Raw genomic sequence first — 26,758 nt, 5'->3', positions numbered from 1 at the left:
CGAGGTAAAGAAAAAAGTGTTTTTTTTTAGTGTAATGAAGACCCCAAATCACAAAAATGTTGTTGTATTTGTGTTTTGATCTGTGCCTTTAAGGGTTTTGATCCAGTGAGCGATGTCAGGAGCTGGAATCAGTTGAGTAGGCAATTTAACATGCCATTAGTTTATTACGGGTGACTTCTCCATGCACCTTGAAAGTGTTTTCATTTTGTTTTTGTGTGTTTGACTGTCACGTTCAATAAACAGCTGAAAGTGCATCGGTTAATGTGGCTCGCCTTTGTTTTTCACTTCACTGCAGCAGTAGCATATCTGAAGCTTTCTCCTTTGCCACATTTTGACACCCTTAAATCAAGGTACCATTTGAGGATCTCCAATGATGTGATAATGATTCATATAATTGATGTCGTTTTTTTTTTTTTGCTACCAAAAGTTGCATGTAATTACCTTAAGAAAGGGGGCATTTGCCCAGTATTCCACCCCTCTGATGCCCTCTGACACGGCCCTGTCCGTTTCCAGGTAGTAAAGGTTGAACGTCTCTTTGCAGGAGCCAAGGACACTGGGGATGGAGGCACAGTCTCGTACCGTGAAGCGGATTTCCACATAGATGCGTAGCGCTGCCCGTCTGTCAACGTATGTGGTGAGGAGCCAGTTGTTCTGGCTAGGCTCGAACACATTGCACACTTGATACGTCCTGATGGTGTTGAGGTTCTCATCGTAGCCACTCACCTCCTCCCACTGGGGAAAATGTTAGTGTGTCAAACAAACAGGCAGGTGGGGGGTTGGAATGAGCGTGGAGAGAGAGCAGGCAGGACAAGCTCAGTGAGTAATGGCTTTACTAAAACTTGATTCAGATTTAACTGAGTTCTCTCTTCATCTGCACACTTTGCCCCTTCTCAGACTTGCTCACTGCTGCACCGTGTTGTGTTTCTATTTTCAGCAATATACAATTCAAACACAAACCCTCACCTCAGCTCAAGCAGACTTTATTTAATTAAAAGACTAAATGAGGTGACTGATTGTGCAATGATACATTCGCGTGCAGGTCGTGTGGGTTCAGTTCCTACTCAGTGACAACGAGAATATTAGTGTCCACGGTTGTCCGTCTCTATATGTGCCCTGTGACTGAGTGACAACCAATTGAGGGTGTCGCCTGCTTTTTGGCCGATGCCAACTGGGATATGCTCCAGCTTTCAGTGACCTAGAGCAGTGGTTCCTCGATGAGGGTACTAGTACCCCTGGAATTATTTGTAGGAACTCCAGGGGGTATGAAAGATTTTAAATAAAACAAACATGCAAAAATCCTTTAAAAAAAAATTATTGAATTAAACGTTTCACCAAAATTGTAGTTCATGAAACAAATTTTCTTCTCAGTAGGTTATACAATTTAATTATTTTAAGAACCCAGATTCTTCCCCAAACGAGAATGGTTCAACCCAACTTGTTACCTGCCATGTCTCGTTACCCGTCAATCACCTGAAGTCGCAAACAATGGAATCGTGGGGGAAGCGTAAGCCTGAAACAACTCGGGCATAAGTGCAAAAAGAGGCCAAACCAGAGACAGCAAAATTCCGTTATATGAAGAAGATTCTCTTTTATTTGGATTTACGCCCGCAAGTAGCAGATCTCTTCTATGATCCAAAAGAGGCCACTTTGTGTTGATTATTTTTTTTGTGCATCAATTCAAATGAAGTTTGAAAGGTTTAAAATGTAATAAATCAGACACTCGTGGCATGTTGAAAGTCTTTTTTTTTTTAAAGCCAAAAATATTTAGTGTTGGTTAAGGGGTTCTTGATAAAAAGAATATTTCACAGGGGGTAGATCACCAAAAAAAAGTTGAGAACCACTGACCTAGAGGATAAGAAAATGGATGGATGGAATAGCTAATGATTTTAAACATGATACGATATATTTTGGACCTACAAAAAATGACAGAGCTGTGGATGTATATCCTTTTATAAGATGCAAATGAATAATTATGTAATACATACGAATTTAGGAAAAAAGTTGCCATGGTGGCAACACTTATTTTAAATAAATATTTTGAGTGAGCTCCATATTCACTGTCATTGCATATTTTTAGTTGTTGCCATCTACAAAACAGTCTGTGAAAAAAAGGTGAATTGGTTGCAGGCTGCAGTTGTTTGTTTACATTTAAACTCAGCTTGAAGCCAACGTGAGTTCGTTGTGATCACAGAGTTTACAATTCCAGCATCGTGGCCGGAGCGTGCTATGATGCTGGCGTCATCAATTCCGGTCACTGGTGACTTTAATCTTGCTGCCTTTGCTGTTGAAGTGCTCTTGAAATTGCGATTTTATTTTATTTATTTTTTTGTGAAAATAAATAAATAAATAAATAAAACACGGCATGGAGCTGTATTTTAGCTAACCGTGGTTCATCTCAATAATGGATTACCTTGAAGAGTATCCAAAACTATTCAATCTTTGGCACACAAACATACTCCCGCTCACATATCCACAAAACAAACAAAAATGCTCATACGCCATTGGCAGGGAATGATATCCAGCCCAGCTCAGCTGTTGCTGTCCTCGTATCCATCACTGTATCTGTCACAAAAAAGGGGCAAAAAGGGGATAGTTTAGAATTGAAAGAAATATGATTCTGTATTAATAACTGTATAAAAAATCCTTTCTTCATTTCATATTTCAACACGCTTTCTTACTTTAATATGGTGGTAAGGATGGACATGATAATAACTGTAATTAATCAGTGAGAAAGAATTCTGTCTTTTATGTGGAATTGATCAAATTCTGAAATCGAGTGCACTGCTTGGCTTCTAGTTACAACTACTTTGCGGTCTAAAGAACAAATTTGTTGAACCTCTACATTCACATCTTGCGCCTTTCAAATAATGAAAGAAAAATATGATAACTGGAAGTGTATTGTCATATACACACTACTGAAACACTTTCATACACACTTGTGAAAACGCTCTCATCAAAACTGCTACATCCAAGCCCGTACACAAATTTGACACACTCTCTCTCGTGAGGACATGTTGGCTACATTTCCCTCTGAACTGGCACGAGGCATAATTTAATATTAATATTGTAAAAGAGCATAATATGATAACCTCTACTCCTTCAACTCTTAGTATCAGTGTCAAAATATGAACCACAAATACAGTATATACTCACCTAATTATGTGCTTATAGACCCAAAGAAAAATTAACACCTCAGTAATACAGCTGACATAAAGTTCCACATCATGCATGCCCCCAACATACAACCTTTCGTATAGTAAAACATCGTAAGAGAGCGACATCACACTGAGAGGCGGCTGCAAGCAAACAAGCCACTTGATTCCTCACATGGCCTCCTCCTTCTCCTGCATTTGTTCACGCTGTCACCCTGCTTCTCATTATCTCCTTTCCACCTCAGACCCTCCCCACCTTCATCCTCTCCTTCACTTCTGTCTTTCATCCACCCCCTTCACTTTGGCTGTTTCTTTTTTTGTCAGTGAGTTCGCCTAATTACAGCCGAATCTGCTTTCTTTCAGCTCTCCCTGGAGAATGAAGGTCGTTTGGGGGAATGAAATGCTTGTCTCGCGGAATGTATTCCGCTATCAGAAATCACAGAGCAAAGCTTATTCAAACAGTAACAATTGTCACCATCCAATTTGTAGCTTCAGCGCATTCACTGGTGTCTTGTAAACAAACATTCTCGGAAAAAAACATTGTCACGTATATAAAGATTCTTCTTGGTATTCATTGATTTCTTGGTATCCTCCTTGGCCATTCCAAAGGTCTTTGTAGTTGGTGCACAGAGAACAGGCCTAAAAGATTCATGGTAAAATTTCAACATAAGAAATCATAGAAATCTTACATATTAGCAATTCTCAAAGACGACTTTAGATGCAGTGCTTGGCAGGAAGAAAAGGAATTAGTATTTATTTTTTATGCTGCTATGGAACACATTCCATTTTAGTATGTGTTTTAATGTGATGACGAACAAACCGTGCCTTTTCATTTTTCACTACTTTTACCTTTGCTGCTGGATTGTATAATCATGTGGACTTAATCAACATTGAATTACAGTACAAAGTAACGAGTTCTAGCGGCTTTATAACGCGCTTTCAACATCCTCAGTCTCCTCTTGGATAAATAAGATCAGAACTTTACTGTAGGAAATAAATGCAGTTGTATTTTGTTCTCCATTCCTTTCGTTTGTTAGCATGTCTCATTTGTACTTAATGCATTTTCTTTGTTTGTATTTTGCAGATCACCGCAGTACCATTTTGAAGTATTTGAAGACTGACCAGCCCAAACCCACGGTGGAGTAGAGCTGAGCTGAGCCAATTCCCGACCTCGAAGATTAAATTCACAGTTTTTGAGTTATACAAGTGATACACAAATTAATCTGATCCATATTTCATGGATGGACAAATTAATGTATTTTGTTTTCACAAATCTGGTTATATGTCGGCCTATTTATTATGCTAGAAACAATTACAACAAATAGAATATACATATTCTTAAAAAAATCCCGTCATTGAATGTAACCTTCTCTGGGCTGTATGTATGTTGCAGTTTAACTGAGCTTTAACTTGAGCGCGCATTTTACTCTAAAAAGACAACATTTGGCCCCGGTAAAAAAATCTCAGAGGAAATTTTACACTGAATATTTTACTCTCAAACTTATTGAGTTTACTGGGATCAAATACAGTCTTTTGAGAGTAAATTTACTGTGTACACGCGTTCACGTAACTATTGCACAGGTTATCATGGTGAAATGGAAACTCTAATGAGGACAGAATGTAGCCTTGTTTTCCACATTCTATAGGCTTATTAGAGTGTACCTACTCATCATTCAAATTAACAGCACAATAGGGAATACTATCATCAGCCTAATTACCTTTGACATACTGTGCTTGTACCCATCTCCCCACCTCTTAAATCTATGCTGTGCCACAACATGAGATCTAAACTATTTAACCGTGTAAAGAACAGCAGGGTCACTGATGGGGTAATGGTACACTCGCCTGACTTGTGGACAGGCACCGTGGAATCGGTTCCTGCTCAGTGATTGTGAGTACGGTTGTTCGTCTCTGTGCGTGCCCTGCGACTGGCTGGCGACCAATTAAGGATGTTGTCTGCCTTTCGCCAGAAGACTGCTGGGATAGGCTCCAGCAACTTCCCGCAACCTTGTAAGGGATCAGCGGTATGAAAATGGGTTTCGGGGAAGTGGGGTTTGGGGTAAAAATTAACGTACAGCAGTTAAATCTGTGTGGTACTATTGAACATAGAGGTGCTGTGGAAAGTTTGTTGCGGCCCACAAAATAAATATCAAACTACTTCCATAAGAGTTGCTGGATTGTTTTCTTTTACTGGGTGTGATCTACTTGTGTTGTGGCAAATAGTGAAGTTAGATCACTTCCTGCTAATTAGTCTTGCATTCCCCCACCAAATGGCTCTGCTGTCCAAAGAGTGCCAATTACTTCTGATGTAGAGTGTAGTTAGTGGAAGCGTGTGCCTGTGCGAGTTTAATAAAGTGTATACTGTGCGTAATCCCATTTAAAGAATTTATAGTTTTGTGGATGAAGAACAAAATGAAGATGTTAAAAAGCTTCCTGGAGTATCCATCAAACTTCCCACAGAGATGGTTGTTGACCAATTCATGTCACAAACACTTGCTCATGCACCCAGTGTATGTAATGTAATTTGGCTAAAATTTTTTAGATACAACCCTTAATGCGATGCAGTGGAGTCTCAAACTACAACCACGATCATGAGCTCATCATTAATACCTCCCTGGGCCATACAGTGTTAATCAAAACTGAACATTATTTTTTTTTCTAAAGGCAGAATATTTGATACTGCTCTTGTGTTTGATAAAATTATGTTGTGCAAGGGGTCATAATGTTGGAGCTGGTCGGTGTTTAATAACAGGCTGCAGAGACAGTCTATAAAGCACTCACTCTGGTCTGATGCTCCGGCGGCTTTTAAAAATCCAGATTTTCCACGCCTAGACCCTGTTAGCAACAAGAGCTACCCTTTTGTACAAAAACTACAAAGTCTCATCCATTAATGTTCGACATCAATTAATAGACTCACCCTGATCTCTCACAAGAGTCTATTCAGCAGTTTTAAAACACATTGCATCAGCAGAAAATAAGCATAATTTTAAAACACTGTGGAGAATTTACGATTCCCCCACATGTGCAAAATAAATGCACTTTATAATGGGATTTGAAGCTTTGGGGTGTGGCATGTGTCATCATCAAACCGCTTATCCTATACAGGGACGCTGGGGGAGAGCTGGAGCCTATCCCAGCTAACTCCAGGCGAAAGGTACACGACACCAGGAACCCATCACCAGCCAGTCGCAGGGGCACACAGACATCATCCCACGCTGCCCGCACACAAGTCAGGCAAGTGACATGCTTTGAGGTGTTTTCATTACCTTTTTTGATCAATTCGAAATGCCATGACAATCCACGATGGAGAAAAATAATAGAATCTTGGATGCATCATGATGGAGATTCACAACGAATCGGAATCTTTAATGTAAGATGGGTGTAAAGAAAATAGCGAAAGTAGCACAAGAGAAGTATGCAGCGGTCAATGTGGCGCAAAAAGTGTGACGAACACTGCAGTCCATCCATCCATCCATTTTCCGTACCGCTTCTCTTCACTAGGGTCGCGGGGGGTGCTGGAGCATATCCCAGCTATCTTCAGGCAGTAGGCGTGGGACACCCTGGACTGGTTGCCAGCCAATCGCAGGGCACACAGAGACGAACAACATGATCAATATGTTTGTTGTGAGGAGGATCTGAAAAACGTATCTAGCAGAGACATGGCACAATTAATGTACCTTTTGCTTTGATGAAGACTGACTGACCCAAAAACTTTTGTGGTGAACCAAGTCCTATTCTTTTGCTAGGACTAAAATGTGGTCAAGTATATTAGCTAATACCAAATTTACATTTTAAATATGCAGGTATATAAGGTTCAATTGTATTGATCGGCTGATTCAACATCTCTGAGATTAGATGTGCCTTGAGACAGAGGTGTGACTAAGTGAAATCTATCATTTTAACTGCCTTTATTATTCATTTCTACATACCTTAAAAAATTCAAGGTGTACGCTAATGATGGTTATCACTAGGGCTGTCAAAATTAAAACGTTAACTCGAGATTAATTTGAATTTTTTTTTTAACACAGTTAAATATTTTAGCTAACTCAGTTTTATTTACCATATTTTCGCAGTCATAGGACGCGCTGCCTCAAAGGGCGTAACACCTGTTGAGGGTGCTATTTCTGTCTTTGAAGCACACACTGGGCGCGCCGCCTTGCTAGCTCAGCTGCTTAAAAAATAAGGTTCATGACAAAGCCAAATTCAAATACCGTACTATATTAACTGTGCATCTTTAGCACATCATCTCAGAACAAAACACCCTGCTCAAGTTACCACTGGGCCTTGCAAATGCAAACCAAAACTGCTGGATTGTGGTCCTTGTGACCAGAACTAGTTTTGTGAAATGTTTCTAAAGAAAATGCCTGTAAATATGACTCAGTTTCGATAGTTTTCAAAGATCAAAGAAAGCTATTAGAACAGTCTTTGCATGAAATATACTTCATATTTGGTAATTTTACATGAATTCCAATATATCATTCAAATAAATACCTGTTACAAGTTTCACAAAAAATAGCTGAAAAATGCGACTAATCGCAATTAATTATGTAATTATTTGTAATTAATTAGTAAAAAAATGTAATCCCTTGACAGCACGAGTTATTATAAGAGCTGGGTGATTAGAATATGACTTTTGGGCCATGTCGCCCAGTCCAAGTTCACAGACAAACTCCTATATGAAACATTTCAAGTGTTCCTGTGGCAGATTGCCTTTGTGCTTTTGTGTTTGAAACATGGCACACTTTGTTTGAAAAAAAAAAAAAGAATCCCCTGCAGATGTTCACTTGAAGCTCCTCAGATCCCTTGTTGAAGTGATTGTTGGGTGTTTTGGTAGGGTGGGTGAATTAGAGGGCATGAGTGAGGGCTGTGGCATTTCTGTGGGCGGTTGAGTGAAGTGCCAAGTTTCTTCACATGAAAATCAAATAATGCTAGCTGAAAATAAATCACACAGTGACAGACTTGGTAAGAGAGGAATACTATATTATACTACTATCCTAATATGTTCTTTGAACCTTTGATTGACATTTACAATTACCCCGGGAAATTGAAGCTGAATACTTCTAATAATATACAATTTGAAGTTAATCAGATACAGTGAAAGTATTACAATAGCAAATTGAACATTTCTGACATATTACCATGAGCTACATAAAGACAAACGTCCATTCTTGTTGTTCACTACATCAAGCCGAGCTAGCATCGATGGAAACAAAAACGTTTTTTTTCACCTACTGAAAATTATACACCACACTGTGACTGCCTACCTATTCTCACTTAATTTTAAAGTGACATTAAACTGCCCTGTATCAAATCAGATATGCATCCAGTAGTCTTGCTATATATAATTATTAAATGTAAACAGAAAAAAATAGCCTAAACATTTTTTTACAAATGTAAATAGCAATCTACGTAAGAACAAAAATAAAATGATTTTTCTGACAGGAATTGATAAAAAAAGGGAAATAAAATATAAAAAGATGAGCTCTACAGGTAATTTTTCAGAAAATGTATTATGTTATTATGCAGAACTAAGGACTGTATAGTGAAATCAAATCACATTTGTAATGTTATAAGCGTGATGCTATAGCACATTTCCTTTTTAGCTCTGTGTGTAGCAATATTTTGTATTCATTTTCTGTACAGACACTTGTTAAATTGCCCGCTATTTTGCTTTCCAAAGTTGAATACGCTCCGCTTTAACGTGTTTCCAGCCAAACCTCTGTGAAATGTACTCAGTTCACCCAACTGCTTAATTCCGGTCTTTTACGAGAATGATAGGTTATCTTTGCGTTTAGCGTAGGTTTTCCTTCTTTTGCGTTGTTAATTACTCCTCATAATTACTACGTGAGAACGATACTTCCAAGACTAGTAAGAGTGTAGCTTATTCGCTGCCACGGAGGCAAGAGGATGGCAAGCTGTGATTATTGAGTTAAGAGTGGAAGCGTGTTTAGCAGACAGTAGTAGTCAGCTGACCCTAGTTGCTTAACTTGCTATAGCTCGCTGCTGCAGCGTCTTGCCTCGACCTGCCGACTACCCGGCTGCAGGTGACATAACGTCTCTGACGTTCAATTATCAGAAAAACTTAAAAATCTGTGCTTCTTAGTTTTGTTATTCTTTGTGTTTGGTTGAGACTCAAAATGCAAACTGCTATGCCCACTACCCAACATGCCTTGAGGGGCTTTTTTTTTCCAGAAATAGTTAACAATTATGGGTTTGTTTTAATTAGTTTATTCTTTCATAAATATTAGGAATCGTTATTTGCATTCAGCCACCTCATTGTTTCAAAAATTTCATTTAGCGCTAATTTTAATTTTGCACATGTTTGTAGTGTGGCAGCTTGGTGGCATAAGATTGATAAGTGAAATCTTTTGTCCATCAAATCACGCATTTTCTGAAGTTCTCATTACACACAGTTGGAAGCGGATGACAACTGATGATATATCTCATGGCGTACTGCGAGCCATTGTCCGCCAACTTTTTGGTGCTCACAAAATGACTGTGATGCTAAGATTGCAGAAATCTTTTCAACTTGGATGACTCATAAAATTGTGCCAGCAGGTTGAATTGATCTTCTTTCTTGTGTGGGTGTTTTTTTTTGTCTCTTTTTTTCCAAAAGTTCTTTAATAATAATGCTGTAACATTAGGAAAAAATAAAAACTTCGTGAAAAGCGGATTGGAATTGAACAAGTTATTACTTATTTTCAATGTCCATGTATTGTTTTTGATGAGAACGTCGCCACAACAGGCACTTCGGAAAGCCAGGCCTTGTGTATCTCGTCTTCAATTGTTATCTGTAGCCGGGACCATCCGAATAAATGCAACACATTTCGCCGATAGCACATATAACACTGGAGCTGTTAGTGCTAGCAATTTTGAAGTAAACTAAACTCAACGACAGGCTTGAGGACCGCAATTAGTATGTCAATATCGGACAATCTTGCATATTCACTCGCAAAGTGTATTGTTGTAGACCAAAATTAATAGGAGAAAACAAATGGTTAGAAAATGTGCCCTGGTACTGAACTGGCCCCAGGTTTGAATTATTAAAAATTGCAATATCGATGAACTCCACTCTTTACGGTTCTGTTAATGATCTTTAAGATAATTACTCAATTTTAGATTTTGAACGTTAATGTGCATCTTCTACATCTATAATCTAATTTCTCACTAGCAATAAATTAAATAGGTTCATCTAAGATGCATGTTTACTGTCGATGGTGAGCCATCTCGGGCCACTGCAGCATCTTGCACGAGAGGTACCTGTGACCTTATTCAATAGAATTGATAGGATTTTAGATTAGCGATGAGTTTATGGTAGCCCTCGTCGCACACACTGGCACATTCCATGTACAGGTTGATATACAGTAACAACCGCCAAAAGTTTGGAAAAAATTTCAAATTCAAATCATTTCAAACTCATTAAGATAGGGGTGTTCCAAACCCTTCTTCAGAGCCAACTGATGAGCTGGTCATTTGAATCAGCTGTGTTGGAGTACGGAGACATATAAAACACGCAGGACAGCGCCACTAGAGGGCCGGCGCTCCATATGCCGGTCTTAAGAGGTCAAGCAATTAAAAAAATAACTCTTGATAATGCACAGCTCTGAGCTGAAAGTCACTCCCGGTCATAAACCATCTCTACACTGTTAAGATGACTGAGAAAATACCAAGATGTCTTGTCAAACCGTGCCTAATTTGAAGAATCTAAATTCTTAAGCGTATTTTGTCTCGATTGACATTTTTGGGTTAACCAAACAATTTCATCAATAGTTCTCCACAATCTCGACGACTTAAGGACCAAGTGTGAAGTAATGTCAGAAGAATGACAAAAAGTAAAGTAATTAAATATAATCTGGGGTCTAACGAGACATAACTTGAGCAATAAGGACAGTAGACACACATTGGATAATGAGGAGGACAGAAACAAAAACAACGCCATAGTACATAGCAAAAATTTGCAAACAGTCAATTAAGAACCACAAACAAAATGCACATTGGCATGGTATTCCTTAATTTTTACAAAAGGTGTACTTACGTAAGTTTTGTCTAGCCCTGGGAGTGCTCAAGGACATTCGTACTCTGGTACAAGGACTGATTTAGAGTTAGAAAGGGGGTACGCCACACAGGTGACATTAAAAACCAACGGCGTGCCGAGTATTTTGGACGAGCCAGAGGCAGGAGATGAGCTTAACTGACAGAGGGAGGATCTGTGCGTCCTGTCAAACCTTTGCCATCCCCATTGGTGGCTTCTGGGTGGTTATGTCCATAATGCGAGCGGAGTCCGCGCTTATAAATTACGCCGCTGAGAGACTGGACTATATAAGCACTCTGACCATCATGCGTGCAATGTAGGAGGTCATTATTTCCATTTCAGGACATTTTTAAATTAAAAAAAAAAAGAAAAAACACAGGATGTGAGAGTGTTTCAAAAAATTTTGATTCACACTGTATTGTCAAAGTTCTTGTTGAACCATTAAATATACTTTATCAAGGCACCTATTTTATAACTTTCGGTCGGTCGCATGTCATACATTTGGGGAGTCTGACTGTCACATCTCTGCAGCAAGAGTTCAATAGTATCAAGAGAGTGCCAATGTTTTCAAAGGGTGCCCCAGAGCTGCCAGTCAAAAATGAAAGCAAGCGAGGTGCAACACAAAATCTTAATGAACAGAAAACTGCATACAAGCATTAAAGTGGATGAAAATGTTTATTCTCCCAGCTTCAGCATCAAAGAAATAATCACCATTTATCCTATCAAAAAAAGAAATCCGTTTTATTTATTTTACATAATAACTTGTAAAATGGGGAGCTGGCATGTGACTTTCCTGAAGTAAATTTTGATCACCAAAAATGAATATTGATTTCAGAATCACAAACGATTATAAAATTCTCCTAGTTTTTTGCCAATGAACGAACATTATTTGTAGAGTGCTTTTTATAAATGACAATGCAACTCAAAATGCTTCATATTGCTAAAATCGAACCCCCCACCAACACCACAATCACACCACCCACAAGGACCGAAGCACACATATACATATTTCCAAATTAAAAAGTGAAAAAAGGACCCTTGTCAGGGAAAGGCGGTTCACATAATGGAGCTTGCTTATTTTGCAGCACAAAAAAATTATGTAATTCTCAAAAAAATAAAAATAGAAATGTTTCTTTAGGTACATTTTAATATTGCTAGCGCTATATTGAACATCAATATTGTATGTTTTTCCAATATTGTGCATCCATAAAATAAATTAAGAAAAGTAAATAGACAAAATATAAAACATCAATCGTGAGCTCATATGAGCAAAAACCACGATCACCACCACAAAATAAAAAGTAGTGTAGTTTTCAGGCATTTGCAACGCTCAGTTTTTTTTTTTTGTAAAAGGTGATCCACAGATTATTGTTTTAATCATCTATAGACAGTCAAGACTTTTTGGAGGAATTTAAAGAAATGCTCTCAGTAATCTGTACTGACTATGACTACCTGGTCATAAGAGGAGTCTTATTATTTCTTTTCTTTATTTTTAAATGTTTTATTAAATTTTCTTTTAATGTGTTTAAATGTCCACGTATATTTTCTTTACAATGTCCTTAACAGCTGTTTTTGTAATTGCATGTAGGTGTTGTGTCTCTTCTTGTGTGAAGCACATTGAGTTGCCTTTTGGATGAAATGTGCTATATAAATAAAACTGCCTTGTCTTGCCTAAAGTTTCAGGAGGCAGCCAGACATGGATGCTTCTCCCCCGCAGCTAACAGTAGCCGTTACGGTGGTGTTGAAATTTACAGCACTGCAAAAGGTAGCAATGATTTTTCGGCCACTAAGCAGACAAAATTAGCAAAACAAAATCAGCTTCTGACAGTCCAAACACGCATAGCTTCCGAATGGCCTTGGTGAAACTAAGCAAGATAGCTCTCATGGATTCAAATCTGATATATATATAAAAAGCTTCTCTTAATACCTTTTGTTTGCGTATCTTGGTGACTTGTTAAATAAAACAGACATTATAGAAACTGCATGTAAGCAGCTCCTTTTCTCTTTAAGTTAGCCATGAAAAGGCGAATCGTTTTGTGAGGTTTTCAGAGGTTGACAAAGTAGAGATGTCCGCATACATTTTGGGGCCGGTTTGTCCCGTTATTTTGACAATATCAGTGATGTATTTACAATGACTTTAAAAGGGCAAATTGTGATAGGTCTCTGGCGTGGCTCCCACCAAGAGATGGAGGGTTGGGAGGGGGTGTGGCCATATCCATTATTTCCAAGGAGCATTTTTCAAATGGTTATTTATTGACTGATTTATCCAAAACATATTGATAAAATTAAAAATAATATAAATGTTATTAAAAATTATTAATACATAATTAAATAAATAATAATTAATACTATTCATAAAATAAATAGTATTTTCCTGATTTAAAAAACTAAACAACAAAAGAAAATGGGATCGATTAAAAACACATTTGTTACAATTTTAACGTGCAATAAAAAGAATTTGCTCTGAGTCGAGAACAGAGATGGGCAACTGGCGGTCCACGGACTGCATGATCACACTGAATGGCCTTTTGTTTTTTTGTAGAAAGTACATTGAATCAAAATGTATGCATAAGTCACATATCAATGTAAACACCAGTAGAAGTAGTGTTTGAATTTTAAATCAAGTAATCTACTTGATTAAGGAACACAGACTGTGGAGGGCTTGAACAATTTGCTGCTTCAGTTGTCATTAAAAGCAGTCGTTAAAGAGCTGGCACTTAAATACGTTAGCAGATGCTAATAATCCCTGAACCAGAATTGATGGCAACTGCTGGAGGCAGTGAGCGGATTTTCAAGCTGACTTGTGGCAACACTCCATAAAAACCGTTCCAACTTTTGTCCACTCAGAGTTAAATAAAAGAGTACAGACGCAGATGCTGTGATAATGGCAGTTAAGTAATGTTATGGGAGTTATCACAATAAATGCTCACTTTTTGTGGCGAGGCCTTGTCATGCTCAATTCTGCATGTTGAGAGGCAAACACACAAAAGCATGTGCTCCTCCTTTCATGAATAAGTGGGATGTAAAGTGACATAGCGACATTGTTGATTTTTGAAACATGCATTTTCAGGGTTTGGATGGGGGTGATACTAATCCTTTGTTGCATAAATGAGTTTTCATCAGTCAAAAACAGTTTTTTATTCTCAAACAAATCTAAAATGGTTGGCAATTAGTGCAATTAGAATTAAAGTTTGTTTTAAAAAAATATCACAATATTCTTAGATCAGGAACTTGAGAGTCATCCATCTGCTATAACTTAGCCTCATTAAGGGTGTGTATGTGCATGAGCCTATCCCATCTTATTTGGTGAAAGAAATCTGCACCCTGGACAGGTCGCCAACCAATCTCAGCATTTCTAGATGCACAAGGCAAGGCAAGTCCTTCCCCGGGGGCGGAACGGTCTGGCCCTCCAGCCTGGCCGGACGTCCATTTTTGGGGCGGTGGGTTAAAAATTTTGAAAAAGGGTTTGACTAAGCAAGCCCGGAGGTGGATTTTAGACCGGCCCACTAATCGTCCCTTGTGCGTGTGATGTGGTCGCGAGGTGGCCAAAAGTTGATCTCGACCTGCTCTGTGAATTGGGCAAATAACAAAAATTGCATCAGAATGCGTCAAAAGCGCCACTACCAACTGTGCGTACTTGGGCACGTTCGTGGAGAAGAATGACACGAAAAAGAAGGGGAAGAAGAACAAGAAGGAGGAGGAATAGGGGAAGCAGCAGGGGGCCGAACAAGAGTAAAACTAAAAAACAAAAATTGTGTTTATTGTGGTCCACACTGTTTCACAATAAATGATTGTGTGCTGTTCTTTTTCTACAGTGAGAGCAGAAGAGCAGAATGAAATCATGCAACGCTGTTTCGAGTACTGGCCCTTTAAGAGAGTTCAGCTCAGCTCCTCTTTGTGTGCTCTGTGATTGGCTGGCAACCAGTTGAGTGTGTTCCCCGCCTACTGCCCAAAGACTGTTGGGATAGGCTCCAGCCCCCCTGCGACCCTCATGAGGAGAAGCGGTTCAGATGATGGATGGATTAAAAGCAAGCATCAGTCAAGATAAATTAAAAGATTAAAACTAGAGAATGAAGGATTTATTCACAAGAATGCTGCCCGTAAATAATTTAAACTAACTGACAGTTATTTTGTGTCTTTGTTTCTTCTTATAATTGACGTCGCTGACTTTGAAATAGTGAAGTGTCGACGGATTCGGAATGTCCTGAGTTCCCAAAATGTTCCTGTTACGCTGGGAACAAAAACTTCAACCTCTATAGCATAGCTTCCATTCAACTTACCGTACTTTTCAATCAAGATGTGTAATTCTCTCATTTGCATTTTCTAAACACAAATTGTTCTTGGATGTGATTACTGTGCATATGTCAGCATGTTTGTCAGTTAGTCTTTGCAAGAGGAAATGACACGAATGAAGGGATAACAAGAAAAATGCCACCATGCATCTTGTGCATCTCCTCGGACAGCTTCTATCTTTAGAGGGTCAATCTGTTGACAGATGTTTCACTGACACCAGTCTTGGAGGCATCCGGCAGCTCAATGAGACACTGTGATATCTCAGAGGATGCAACAGGGGACACGGGGAGACACATGCTTGCACGGTATGAAGCTTGGGCATGCCAACATGAAGAATGATTTACTGCAGGGTAGCAGACTGTACTATTGGAGGTGTTAATATTAGTAAAGCCAAAAGGGAGGCAAGACTGAATTTCTAAAGGTATGACAATGTGATTTTCAAGGACGGGATCCACAGTGCTCATGTAAACAAGCCTCAAATAGATTTTTTTTTTTTGGGTCGCAGTTTTGATTATCAATGACTTCATTTGAGGCATGACATTGTAATTTTAAGCAGCATCTTTGCAGGTTTACTTTAAATGCAGCATTTGTTGTCTAGAAAACATAAAAGGCTTGTAATTTAAACGACTACTTTTGTACCCAGTGCAATTATAGTGCAAAGTCAAGTCTAAACTGTGCACTTGGGTGGTGTTTTCTTTCCTTTGGAATTACCGAAGATGGGCGCAAGTAGAAAAGGGACTCTGCACTGCTGGGGGAGTAAACACACCCGACTCACTTCCTGGTTGATGAAAACGACTATACTCATCCCTTTTAAATTCAGCGCAGGAGAAGTGTGCAAAGTTTCTGACATAGACTTGCTGAGTCCATGCAGATAATTGAGGCTCACAAAGTATGTTTATAATAAAATTTCAGCAGACCTCCACTTACGCATGATGTAAAATTGGCCATGGTAATCACAGATCACAGATCTGAAGTAGACCGTCGTCCAAACCGATTGTGTGCAGTAATTTATTGGTTAAAAATTCCACAGTAGGGGCGGCACGGTGGTCCGACTAGTTAGCACGATGGCCTCACAGTGCAGAGGTTGTGGGTTTGATTCCGGCTCCGGCCTTCCTGTGTGGAATTTGCATGTTCTCCCCGTGCCTGCGAGGGTTTCCTCCGGGTACTCCGGTTTCCAAAATCATGCATGGCAAGTTGTTTGGACACTCTAAATTTCCCCTCTGCATGAGTGTGAGGCGAATGGTTCTTCGTCTCCGTGTGCCCTGTGATTGGCTGGCAACCAGTTCAGGGTGTACCCCACCTACTGCCTGATGATAGCTGGGATAGGCTCCAGCATCCCCGCAACCCTTGTGAGGACGAGCGGTACAGATAATGGCTTGATGGATGGATTCCACAGTAGTGCAATTTGCTCGATTAAATTACAAGGTAGTAAAAGCCACGAAAAATGACACTGAAAGTTGAAATCTTTCATCCTAACCTATTTTCTTCTACCTTTGATGGAAATTTGACAACTCTAAGTGTCATGCTGACAAGTGCTGCCAAAATAAAATTTTCATCTTCATTCCCCTGACTGTCAATGCTGCCCTGGTTTTGCAGCATGTAAAAAAACAGAAGAGGAACAGCTACAGAATTCTGCAAAAATAAGATGCATAACCATCCTAAAACAGCAGTTTATGAGGGTTTATGACAGTGCCTTCAAATAATTTGTAGAAGTGCTTTTCTGTCAGTCTTGTTGACCCCGGATGGACTAAATGAGTGGTCTATGCAGGGCTCTAGTGTGCCCCCGAATGCAATTTGACCGTGAAATATGAAATGGTGCAAGTTGATGAAAAATTGACTTGCACCATTTTGTATTTTTATAGCAAAAGTGAACGGTAAATCTATTGTTTTGTTTTGTTTTTTTTAAATATTTTTGCTGCTGACGCTTATGCACCACAAGTTGGAAGCAAAATACTTTTATGACTAAAACAACACCGGCAAAAAGAAGATGTGATGTAGCAAGAAGAACAAAAAAAGGGACAGGCACACGACCAGCAAGACTCTGCATGAGTCCGGTTTAGCCTCTTGTTGCTAGCTTCAGCCAGCTCAATTGCCATTTGATATATTTTTTTGCGGCTGGTATCTGCGCAACCGCTGAATGGAGCAAGCGTCGTGACCCTAAATCACCAAATTTGTATGTCCAATAATACATAGATCACAGTGCGTGCTAAATACTACTTTATTAATTGTCAGGCCTGTTTTTTTTTTTTTTGGTATGGGCAATGTGGGTGGAAAAAAAAATTCAAAAGAAAATTCACTTGTAGACTACGCTCATTTGCATTTCGAGTTAGTGGGATAAGCACGGTGGTGCCCTCGTTCGTCATGTCAACTTGCTGCTGAGAGTCATACAGGTAGTGGGTGTCTGAAGAGGCAATTTGCGACTACAGAGGTTGGCAAGGGCGAGGTTGGCTTGGGATAGACTGATGATCATAAGACAAGAGCTGGCAGTACGTCCCGGGGGCAAAACGGTCACCCATTTTTGGGGCAGGGGCAGGGTGTGACAAATTTAAAAAAAGGGTTCGATTAACAAAGGCCAGAAGTTGATTTTAGTCCGGCCCATGACTCGTCCCTTGTGCGTGTGATGAACCTACTCCCGAAATGGGCAAATGACCAAAATTGCCTCAGAACGCGTCAAAAGCGCCACAAGCAACTGTTTGTGTTGGAAGAGACCTGAGGCAACAGCGAGTGTTCAAGCGTGCCTGTATTTCCTTGATTGTGACATCACGTAACCCACACCTCCCACCTGCTACTGGGGCATACGTTACAATACCACAATCCTTATAACACCAACTGTGCAGACTTAATTGCATTGATTAATGTGTTGTTTCAGCCAACAAAACTGTGGTTCTGATGGCACTTTGTCTCATAGATCAAAATTGAAGAAGAGAACTTTATCTAAATTGTCACTAATATTTCTAGAGAGGAAAATAGTGTGCTTCTATGCACAGTTTAAATGCAAATATGAAAGTTGAAAAATTACCTAAAAATGGAAACCGGTTGGCTATTTTGTTATTAAGTGGAAATGTGTTGTTTTTGCTGCCTTCTGTATCTTCAACAAAACAAAAATAAAAAAAATACTTCCTTTTTATTTTTATCCGAATCCCAATTATTCTATATAAATTTCAGTATAGGATAACCAAATCTACAGCCCCAATTTTAACACCACACACCCGTTTTGTCCTCATTTAAACTTTTCTTTCCTTTTGTTGACACAGACGTCACCATCCAGCATGGCTCGCTGTGAGACTGTACGCCCATGACAGAATTCCTAAACAGGCTGGCAGCAGGCACACTCACAAGAAGCACAGAAATAAATAATCATAATTGTGAATCCTTTAAAGACTGAGAAATATCAAGTGCAACTTTGACTGAAATCTCAATGTGGTTTTCTAAAGATTGGGTGATTTACCAATCAATTGTATGCAAAATTACCTACGAACAGTATGTGTGCCACTATGGGATATTATATGATCAGGGGCGGAGCTACATGGTGGCTAAAGGTGGTCATGACCACCCCGGTCACTCTCAAGCCACCCTTGTTACTACGTAGTAACATATTTCATACATGCAGTTGTGTTTTGTTTTAGTTTTTAGCAGACTCAATGAATAAAGCAGCAAATTTTCACAGAAATTTGGCCAACTACCCTGAAAATCCAGTCTCAATCGCTGGTACAGTAAACCAGCTAATCTCAGGTCAGAGGTGGGCAATTCATTTTTCTAACGGGCTATGCAACTCAGTTGTGCTAAATATTAATTTAAAGTATTTTTATTAAAAAAAAGAAAATTATTTTTTTTAAAGGAAATTGTTTCAATAGGCTTCCATTGTGTAGTCCTGGTATAATTATTAGAAGTGTACAAAAAAAAATCAATTGGCTCAACTATTGGGATTTTATATTCTAAGAGTGAATAAATCAATGTCAAAGTTCAGAATCGATTTTCACAATTTTTCAAAAAACAAAGCTGAAGATACCAATTTCCTCCAGCAGATGGCAGCGTAGAGCTAGAGCTAATTTGTTGCGACGAATCCGCAGGCTTAAGCATTTAGTAGAGTCACACTATGTCATCTGAATGACCCAGTACCGGAGCCATGCAGCCGGAGCAAAAAATAAAAAATAAAAAGTTATAAATATCATAATATAAGAAAAGAATTTGAGAAAAATAGCAATAACTTTGATATTGAATTGCAAATCGCAATACAATCGATAATCGTGATCTAAACCTATATCGCCAAATAATTATGTTGTTGTTATTAGAAAAAAAAACTGTACTGAGGGGAAAAAAGAAAAACTGTTCATTCAATTTTATTAAAATGACATATCCACACGTTTTGATGATAAACCTTGGCGAGATACGAGGTAAATTTTTTTAAGTTCAAACATGATGTTGTTTGGTCCAGAAAAAAATAGCACCAAACAACAACCTCTGGCGCTCATTTGAAAACATACCAAATTGTTTACGGCGCCTCTGTTGATAATGCACATCATTTTTGTATTTGTTGGGGAAGTGTTTTACAAGATGGACGCTTCTTTTTGTCTATTGAGCTAAAATCGGTTTCAGCTTCTTTTAACATGTCAGCATTGCCCGCTGCTTTTGGAAAACAGTTTGTATTGTAGCTGGTTGCGTCTGGTGAAGACAGAAATCATGCAGAATTAACATGTTCATATTGCGTGTGATGCATTACTGCATATGGACTTCATATGGGTTTTTAAATTGTACACATGCTAATGAGTAGAAGGGCAGCATGACAACATGACAAAAAAAGAGAGTCTTCATGGCAACGTGCCAAAGCTCGGATGATAACCCGACATTCACTCTCAAAATATTCTTAAATTGTGTAAATATGGGAAAATAAATACATTCGCTCATATTGAACCAAATGCACAAAAGCTAAATTCCACACTCTCCCTATTGAGGATCTTTTAATCTAATTTTAAAGTAGATGACCAATGTCACACAACTCTCAGTTGTGTGACATTGGTCATCTACTTTAAAACTGTAAAACATAAATCACAATCAATTTCAATACTTCTTTTAGTGGCCGAAGCACTGATAGGTCATGCCCTTTGGAAAATAACTGAATGTTAAAACATCTTTAGAGTTACTGCTTCTTGGAGTTCACTTCCTGATCATGCATAATAAGAATTTATCTAAGACTGCACCCATAGATTTGAAAGCAAATGCACTGTTAAAGGTTGGGATGCAGAATACTTATCAGACCAATTATTGGCCCATTATTGGGGAAAAAAAGACTCAAATACTACAAATTAGGTCGCTATTGAAAGCCATTTCAAATACACTAACGTACAACCAGCCGAAGCTTCCTATTATCTAAACACAATATTTATTGTAAATATTGAAACATGGCATAAGAATTTCTGAGTACATAGTCCCATTTACTTGACTGAGAGGCGCAGCTGAGGCTCCCTCAGCGGTCACCCCGTCCGACAGCCGTAGAACTGCCTTGGGGCGGCCTGCTTCTTGGGACGCCGTCGACTAATGACAACCGAAGCCTATTCCTTTGCAATTGTTGCTGGATGCTATAATCATGTGGTCTTAATTGACATTGGAGTACAGTACAACTTGACGAGTTCAAGCGACTTTTCACCACACTTTCAACATCCCGGGCTAGATAGCCGACCAGCGTATTTTGACTCTTTATTTTACTTATTTATTTTGAGTGGGGTCTGTTAGGCGGCAGAGGCAATCAGGGATGTTATGACTCACTCAAGCTCTGATTCGATTTTCGGCACACAATTTCGATTAAATTCGATTTTTTTTTAACTCCCTGCCCTGCGTATCGAGTGAGTGCGTTTGAGTGCGAGTTTGGCGCTGCAGCCATCCACAAACGCAATCCGCAACAATGTTTGTTTACAGCAGAAACATAAGAGAGCAGCTATAGTTAATATGGCGTTGTGAATCAATTATTTTATTTATTTATTTTTTACATGGATGCATATTTTAAGCAGTTTAAATATCTACAAAATCCCCCCGTTTTTGTGTTGCTTGTTCATGCACGTTATAGTTGGTCTAAGAGGGTTGGTCAACTGTAATGCATGCCCTGCAAGAGAGTATTAGTTCACTACATTAACATTAAATGTCAAATTTAAGTGTATCAACAATATTTACTGCAAACATGCTATAAATGTCCAAATAATCACCAGGGCATGAAGACATATTTCTACAGTTTATCAGGATGAAGAAAAAAAGTTGTTTTGGGGGTTTCAACCCAGTTAATAATACACTGATGAATTACTTTTTCGAATTTCGGCAAATGTGCAGTAACTGACATGACTCATCAGTTGTAGAGTGCCATGACAAAGTTGTTCAGTTGTGTGAAAATTCACAGCAAAGATGTGAAAATTCGGAGTTAAGGAAATATTTTCACACAACCAGAACTCATTAATCACATCACAGTTAACATTGGAGGTGTCTTGTGGGAAACAAGTTATTATTTATAACCGGGGACTGCGTCGAACACAAGACACATTTTGATTCCCATCTCGGTGCGTGAACCCCAAGCCTCGAAGCAGTAGGTAAATATTCCTTCAAGGTTTTCAGTACCTGATGGGAGAACGCAAACAAATGTACTCAAAATGCTGAAAGGACATTAATAATTCATAGTGAAGGCCTTGGAAAACAGACTGCAGAAGGCCCACTGGAATAAAAGCTTCTGGGCTCGTGTGAAGGATCTTCCAAGCTACCACTTCTCCTCAGTTCAACTATCTGTCTGTCACACTGATAACGCGTCACGACATGAATAAACAAGCAGCATGTTTAAAACATGAGCTGGCAGAGCATGCTGCACAGTATGCAAGCGTAGCATGTAGTGCGTATGTGCGTATACAATGGCACTCACTCTATGGACCTTGCTTTTGTCAAGGCCCTGAGGTCCTCTTGGAGGTGTCATGTGATTGGCCGAGTGGCAATGCTGATTAGGGAGGGATCACGTCAATCCTGTGTGGTGCACTGCTCTCCTCAGCGCTTCACCTCTGGCTAATGGACAGCACATCCAGCCTGAGCTGGGGATGTTTGGTGTTCTGTTTGATTATGTTTTTTATCTTTGAATATGTTTGCAACTTCCAGCATCCATACAAACATTTTTCAACATTTCTCAACCGCACCTTCCACGACTGACTTCACGGATTATTCAAATGTATGAATTCATACTTTATCTAAGCATCCAAATCTGGTGTCATTTGGTTGGTCTGATTGGATTTCATTTGATTTTGTATTTCAATTAGGGTCGCAATAATGATTAGTTTATTAATTAATCCATCTGTAACATATTTTGTCAAATAATTGATCAAAAAAAGTCATTTTAATTTCGGACCCTTTATTAATAAACAGGACAATATTCCAAATGAAGTGCTGAAAATGCACAAACATAAAATAATAAAGATTCAGATACAGCTTTTGTCTGTAATTTTTTTTAGAAAAGGGGCAACAACTTTGACATGCTTTTTCCAAAGTAAAAGCAAAAGATTTAGTTTGAGTCACCAAAAAGGTGATAAGACTTCTTAATATTGAGACCTTGAAATTCAGATAATTAGGACAATTTTAAATTCAACTAGGTCTCGAAATTATTAATTGATTGTCAGAAATGATTATCAATTAATTTGATAATCTATTAGTTGTTGATTAATCATTTCGATTAACTATTTTTGAGTAAACTTTACAAATGGACTATCTCACTTTTGTTGCACTGCAGCCCCTGAGCCAAGGTCGAAACTGTTTTTTTTTTCATGTTCAAAATAAATAAAAACAAACAAAAAAAATACCGCATATCATGTGATACATTCAATCTATATTTTCCCAAAACTGTAAAAACATAAAGATAAAGGATGAAAACCTCTTTTAAGGAATGTGTACGGTGTGTTCTTCCCATGCTTGCCTTTTTTTTACTGCTCCATTTAAGCCTCCATATTGCCCCATTTACAAGTGCATGGAAAATCCTACAGAAATAGAAATCCTCAAGCTCTCAACACTGTCACAAATCAGCCGCAGTGACAACATTGATTGCTGACTTGACTGCATATTTTGTTCAGGCACAGACAGATTTAGCCACACAACCCAAAGTTTATCTGAGCCAACAATATATTTCTTTCTTTTCATGACATCGCACACATTTTAACAAAGATACAAACACTGAGTGAATGCGTGAACCACATTCCTTGAACAAACATGACAATTTAGGAGAAATTAAACTTACTTAAGCTCTGCCAACAGCAGAGTCTCGGGAGATGTGAGAGGACACCTGTTCTCCTTTTTGGAGCACAATCAACAAGCCGGTGTCTCTGCAAGGCTGCCAAAGTCACTTCCCAACACGATAAACCGACATTGAAATAAATTCATGTTCAGGCATGGGATACGTTCTAACGTTTGATCACCATGCTACTGATGCTCTTAAATTCAGTGAAAGTGGCGACCACGCCCACATTGAAGTGGAGAATTTTTATTTGGTTGGGGGAAGAATCATCTACGGGCACATTGAGCAAAATGTGTAAAAAAGAAATGCAATATTGGAAACAAACTAGGTCCACAAATTCCAGATCCAGATAAATCATTTTTAACAAGCAGCCCTGGAGAACATCCTACTGCTCAAAATATTGCCTTGTTAAAAAGAGAATGAAATAATTTATTGAGAGCTTAACAATGTGCAGGCCTCCTCTTTTGTGCCCCGCAGTATGTAATGAATCGTCTTTGTTACTGTGTCATAGTGTGTGGCAAAGGTGCACATCGTAACATTTCAACCTGAGGCTTGCAGCCTAGCTTGTTTATTGACATTTGAGTGCAAAAATATCGCTCCAAGGTTACAAATTGCAGTGTCTTAATGGCTCCATTGCATACCAAGTGCCAGTTTAGCTTTGAGCTTTGTGTTTATTAGGCAACTACCTACCCTGGAATGACATAACAAGCTATCACCTCCACTGCACCTCCTCTAACCATCCTACCAGTGTCTCCAATACACAAGCTCAGTGTTGTGTCCAGCGAAAATAGAAGTGCCCCGCAATGCATTTACATGTGCTCTAAAGGGGCCGCCTCGCCACAGTCTGTCATTACACACGCCATTAGAACACCACAGAGGATTTAGCTCACACTTATTTAAGACAGCAGCAGGAAGAAGAGAAAAAACAGAGGATGTTGCTGAGGCAGGTTGCATATGTATAAACTATGTACTATATCTTCTATATTCGCTCCTACACTGCTGCGTCAATGGGACTTCCACATTAATGGCTGAGAGAAGACTGACAATTCCATTGGTCTTATGTGATGAGACTATGGAGAAATCATAGGGTAGGGTTTAAACAAATCTACTGATTGAGTTTACTTTAAATCAATCCTTTTAATACATGTTTTCTCCATTAATTCATGTGACTTCTCACGACACACAAGATATCTTCACTATGCAAACCAACATGGCGGAAGCATTGAAAAAAGCGACAACGAGCTTGAAGGCAGGTTTCTGCATACTTGTTTTTTTCCGTTTTTAAAGCACAAAGGCAACAATGAACTGAAAATTTGTGAGACAGTCTACGGAATGTGAATGTCATGAGTTTACAGTGCGTTTTAGCCAATATATTTACACAGTCTGCGGTGTGGTTGGAATTACTTGAAATGATTATTTATTGGTTTAATCAGGTCATTAATCAGTTATTACACCAACTCAGAGCCAAATGTTTCCATTTGCATCTTCTTAGAATATCTTCAATATGAATGTGTTTCTATATGCCCTATTCAGTACTGAATTCCATTGCACTGTCTTCTTTATTTATCTAATTTATATATTTGTCTGTATTATTGTTGTATTGCACTGGAGAGGGGAGCCCTCTAATCTCGTTGCACACTTGAGTACAATGACAATAAAGGGATTTCTATTCTATTCTATTCTAAAGTAAAATGGGTACTGTGTGAAATCTTTCCTTAACTGAATTGAAAATCAATCGGCACTGTATGAATCAAAACAAATCGCTTTTTGGAAATCTGTATCAATACCCAGCCCTACTAAATCTATTGACGGCTTAAAGCTCTTCACTAAAAATTCAGAAATAAACTGTGTCGCATTAAAAGCCACAAGGTTCAAAAGGTGGGGAAAATGTAGCATCTTATAGTATGAAAAATATGGCACCCTATTTTGAATGTCAGTCTTCTCCAGTTTTACAAGAGTTCCAAGTTAAAACCGAAACATTAGAAACTGCAATTTTTGATTTTTTTTTTTGGTGCTCTGTAAAATCAAAGAAGCTCCAAAATACAAAGATCATTTTGAATCACATGTTAACAAGATATTGTCCTTACATTTAGACACACCTGCACTGCATTGAATGAGATGATTTGCTCATATTTAACTTATTTCACGGCATGAGAGGCAAAACTATGAGCATGCCTGTCTGCTCATGCGCATGAGTTCTGCATGCAGTTTGATAGCCATCTAAACTCCAGTAATAAACATTGATTTAATACTTATTTGACATGTCAAAGCAAATTTGAGCATTCTGGTCTTCATGAAGGAAGAATGTCTGATAATGCTGGACCAGTGGGTGCATTCATATTAGAGGGGACACAGTCAAAAATATTGGACAAATTGGTCTATATAACCCAAAGTACCCATGAGCATTTGACTCAATTATTACTTCTTGCTTCAATAAAATGTGAATATAATCCTCAGAAAATTGGCATATCATGCATGGTTGTTTCACAGATTTTTGAATAAAAATAATGAATGGAATTGAGAAGTCGTCATTTGTGTATGTTTGGATAATTGTGTAGTAAGGCACAGAGACACTCCAACACATTTCATTGTAAAATTAAAACTTTGTAGGTCTAACTGGCCCAAATTACTCATCTCTAATTCCAAATTGCTTACAGTGCAGAGAAAAATGTGCTCGCAGACCTACCTTCCACTGCATCCACTGAAGTGATCACACGCAGAAGAACCGCAGTAAAAGTGGCCAGCATGGCTCCAGCGAGCATCCGCCTGTCCTCTCCCATGATCCGGCATTCACAAACAATATCCCACCGATGCACAAGTCAGGATTACACTGCAAGAGTCACATCACCATCGAGACAGAAGGAAGCCGAAGCACTGCGCTGGACTTCCACTGAAGAGTGCACAAACACACACACACACACACACACTGCTCACGACTGCTGAGAGGCGAGAGCTCTCCTACTTCTATCATTACCACCTCTCCAACACTTTTCTGGCCAATCGGCGAAGAAGATGGCGGATCATTAACCAATCATA

At 38.8% G+C, this 26,758-nt stretch overlaps 1 protein-coding gene across 1 annotated transcript in view; it reads right to left on the bottom strand.

Annotated features, from left to right (window-relative positions):
* LOC148324046 (ephrin type-B receptor 1-like) overlaps positions 1-26,641 on the bottom strand; it is a 105,407-nt gene extending 78,766 nt beyond the window's left edge. Inside the window, exons 1-3 of the mRNA XM_088314038.1 lie at positions 26,409-26,641; positions 2,498-2,562; positions 442-732 (exon numbers count right to left, since the gene is read on the bottom strand). Of these exons, the coding sequence (XP_088170164.1) occupies positions 442-732; positions 2,498-2,562; positions 26,409-26,502 (450 nt within the window). The 5' untranslated portion in view covers positions 26,503-26,641. The remainder of the gene's footprint in view (positions 1-441; positions 733-2,497; positions 2,563-26,408) is intronic.
* Positions 26,642-26,758: the final 117 nt, after the last annotated feature.

This window comes from Idiotropiscis lumnitzeri, chromosome 13 (assembly GCF_059441095.1).
Source record: "Idiotropiscis lumnitzeri isolate Australia: NSW breed Sydney's pygmy pipehorse chromosome 13, RoL_Ilum_1.0, whole genome shotgun sequence".
Taxonomy (NCBI): Eukaryota; Metazoa; Chordata; class Actinopteri; order Syngnathiformes; family Syngnathidae; genus Idiotropiscis; species Idiotropiscis lumnitzeri.
Note: the sequence above shows the minus strand (reverse complement) of the source record. Positions and strands in the feature narration are given on the sequence as shown.